Source organism: Carassius auratus, chromosome 47 (genome assembly GCF_003368295.1).
Source record: "Carassius auratus strain Wakin chromosome 47, ASM336829v1, whole genome shotgun sequence".
NCBI lineage: Eukaryota > Metazoa > Chordata > Actinopteri > Cypriniformes > Cyprinidae > Carassius > Carassius auratus.
The window spans coordinates 5,915,329-5,917,745 of NC_039289.1; the positions used below are offsets into that span (position 1 = coordinate 5,915,329).

General features: G+C 37.5%; 1 protein-coding gene across 1 annotated transcript; it reads right to left on the minus strand.

Annotated features, from left to right (window-relative positions):
• Window positions 1–409: 409 nt before the first annotated feature.
• On the minus strand, window positions 410–1,678 carry LOC113064910 (complement factor D-like). Its single transcript, XM_026235920.1, has 5 exons — window positions 1,567–1,678; window positions 1,335–1,485; window positions 1,098–1,236; window positions 715–969; window positions 410–614 (listed from the first exon to the last, which is right to left on the minus strand). The coding sequence occupies exons 1-5, from the start codon at window positions 1,625–1,627 to the stop codon at window positions 459–461; spliced, it is 762 nt and encodes a 253-aa protein (XP_026091705.1). The 5' UTR covers window positions 1,628–1,678; the 3' UTR covers window positions 410–458.
• Between the last annotated feature and the right edge of the window lie 739 nt (window positions 1,679–2,417).

Genomic DNA, 2,417 nt, shown 5'->3' on the forward strand with positions numbered 1-2,417 from the left:
AGACCCCTAATTTATATGTGTGTAGTGAGGATCAACACTCATCCCCAAAAATGCAATAAGAAAACCCACTATAGAACTTAAATCAAGAACAATTTAACTCTCATTTACAAATGCTGGAGGTTTCAAAGTCTTTGAGAGGGAGGGAGCCAAAACAACAAATGTGATAAAAAAGGGAAACTAACTATCTACTAACTAGCTACCAAAAGAAAATAAAAATACAACAAAATATACTAACTCCCTCGCTAACATAAACAGGAGAAAACAAGTCCAGAAAATCCAGTCCTACCAATAAACTGATCGTGTGCTGCATTCATCCAATCAATGACACTGACCCCCCCCCCCATGAAATATTGTGTGTGTGTGTGTGTGTGTGTGACAATGAAGACACTTCATGTTTTATGATTGCCAAGTGATAATTTTATTGAAAGAGGTCATGCAGAAAAAATCAAGAACTTAACTCAATTCATTTTAATTTGGTCGTTTATCCATGGAATATATAGTGAAATCTTAATATACACATTAGGTTTCACAGGTGAATTGCAGAGTGAGCTATCTCCAAAAGATGTGACACCAATTGCAGTGTGTCCACAAACCAAAGGACCCCCAGAATCATACTGTTAAGAAAAGAGAAATAGTCAATGACATACATTGTATCAGTTGAAACTCAGTTCATAAATTAATGTAAGAAGTGTGTGAATCATCTTTAGTACATACACGGCAGGATCCACCATGGCCATATGTGCACATCATCTGTGTTTTTGAGAACTCCATTGGCCATCTCTCTTGACATTCACATTTATTCATTATAGTCACGTTTGCCTCCATTAGACTTTCACTTATTGGGCCTTCAATCTTCAGTTGTCCCCAGCCCGCAACACTACAGAGAGTGTTTGTCTTAACATCTTCTCCATTCTTTGGTAATGAAATCGATTTAACATAGTTGTTGTTAATGTTGACTTTTCCCTGTAACTGTAATTCAAAAACAACCATTATTAACAAACATATTTAATTTAATTATCTTTTATAAGCCTGAACTGCAGTTGATTAAACTGCCATTTGTGAAGTTGAGAACAACTAAATGTATCACAGGTTGTTACCTTCAAAAGCATGATGTCATTGAAATGAAAATCAACACTATAGCTTTTATGTTGGATGTAGGACTCCACTCCAATATGATCTGAATTCTTAATTTCCTTTAAGTCATGAGCACCAACCACAACCGTCAGAGTCTCATTTCTGTTGAAAGAGAAAGTCATGATGCTCAGTTTTATCATACAATGCACTGCAGTTACGAAGCCAGTCAAAATGATTGTAACTAGACAAAAACCCCTCACCTGTTCCAGCAATGTGCAGCAGTCAAGACCCACTGATCAGAAATGAGGGATCCACCACAGACATGTGTCCCATTCGATTGAATAGAAACCATGTAAGGTCTGGAGTGGGGTTTTGCTTCTTTGCCGTTCACTATACCCACATTCACACGAGCTGAGAAAGAGAGAGAACTATTAATCAGCTTATTCAGTGCATACCAGTTAGTATAATATGCTGTTATATAATGAGTCTCACCAGTGAAGGTCAGGTGTGGCAGCAGAGAGGCCAGCAGGAGCAGAGAGATGATGGTCATCATGAACACAATCAAACAATCAATAAGCTTCTGTTCCCAAAACACTTAATGAATATAAGGATGGGTGGAGACCTGTAATTTTTTTTTTTCTCAGCTTGAAGTGTCAAGTAACACTGATAGTGAGAAGATATAATTTGTGTTACTTCTTTTCATCATCATCAACTATTTTGTGAAACCACAATTAACAAGATGTAAGTGTAAGCATGCATGTGTGTTGCTCTGGATGTCAGAATATTGAAATTGATTTTTTTATTTATTTGTCTTGTAGTTATATTGAAACAGCACGTTTTTTAACCTTTACAAATAGGCCCCAAATTTTCTTTTTGTAACAAGTGGAAAATAATGATGTTGTGATCAACATTACGCTATTGACTGAGCTTGGATTGTGGCATATGCCGCTAAAAATTGCAGAACATTTTGCAGTATGTTGTGGCACCTTCAGTTGTGACTGACACGTGTCGCTTTCTGCCAAAGCATAATCCACAACCCCAATTCCAGAAAAGTTGGGGTGTTTTATGAAATACCATAAAATCAAGAATGTTATTTGTTAATTCTCTTTATTTTGTGAACATAATTATTTTTCATATAATGGCAGCACTAACGACCTACCTCTGCCTGCAGGAGGAACCACCAAGGGGCAAGGAACTCGACCGGAAGTTGAAGTCGGGTGGGGGCTGCCATCTTTTAGCAGAACTTCACTTGCGTTAGCATTCCCATTGACTCCCATTCATTTTGGCGTCACTTTGACAGCGAATAACTTTACATCTGAGGCGTTTAAAGACTCTGTTTGTCC

Excerpts from the sequence above, each read along its gene's own strand:
- LOC113064910 (XM_026235920.1), bottom strand. The coding sequence starts at position 1,627 with ATGATGACCATCATCTCTCTGCTCCTGCTGGCCTCTCTGCTGCCACAC. Across the intron at positions 1,237-1,334 it reads GCTGCACATTGCTGGAACAG|AAATGAGACTCTGACGGTTG; the intron begins GTGAGGGGTTTT and ends CTCTTTCAACAG. Across the intron at positions 615-714 it reads GCCATGGTGGATCCTGCCGT|TATGATTCTGGGGGTCCTTT; the intron begins GTATGTACTAAA and ends TTTTCTTAACAG.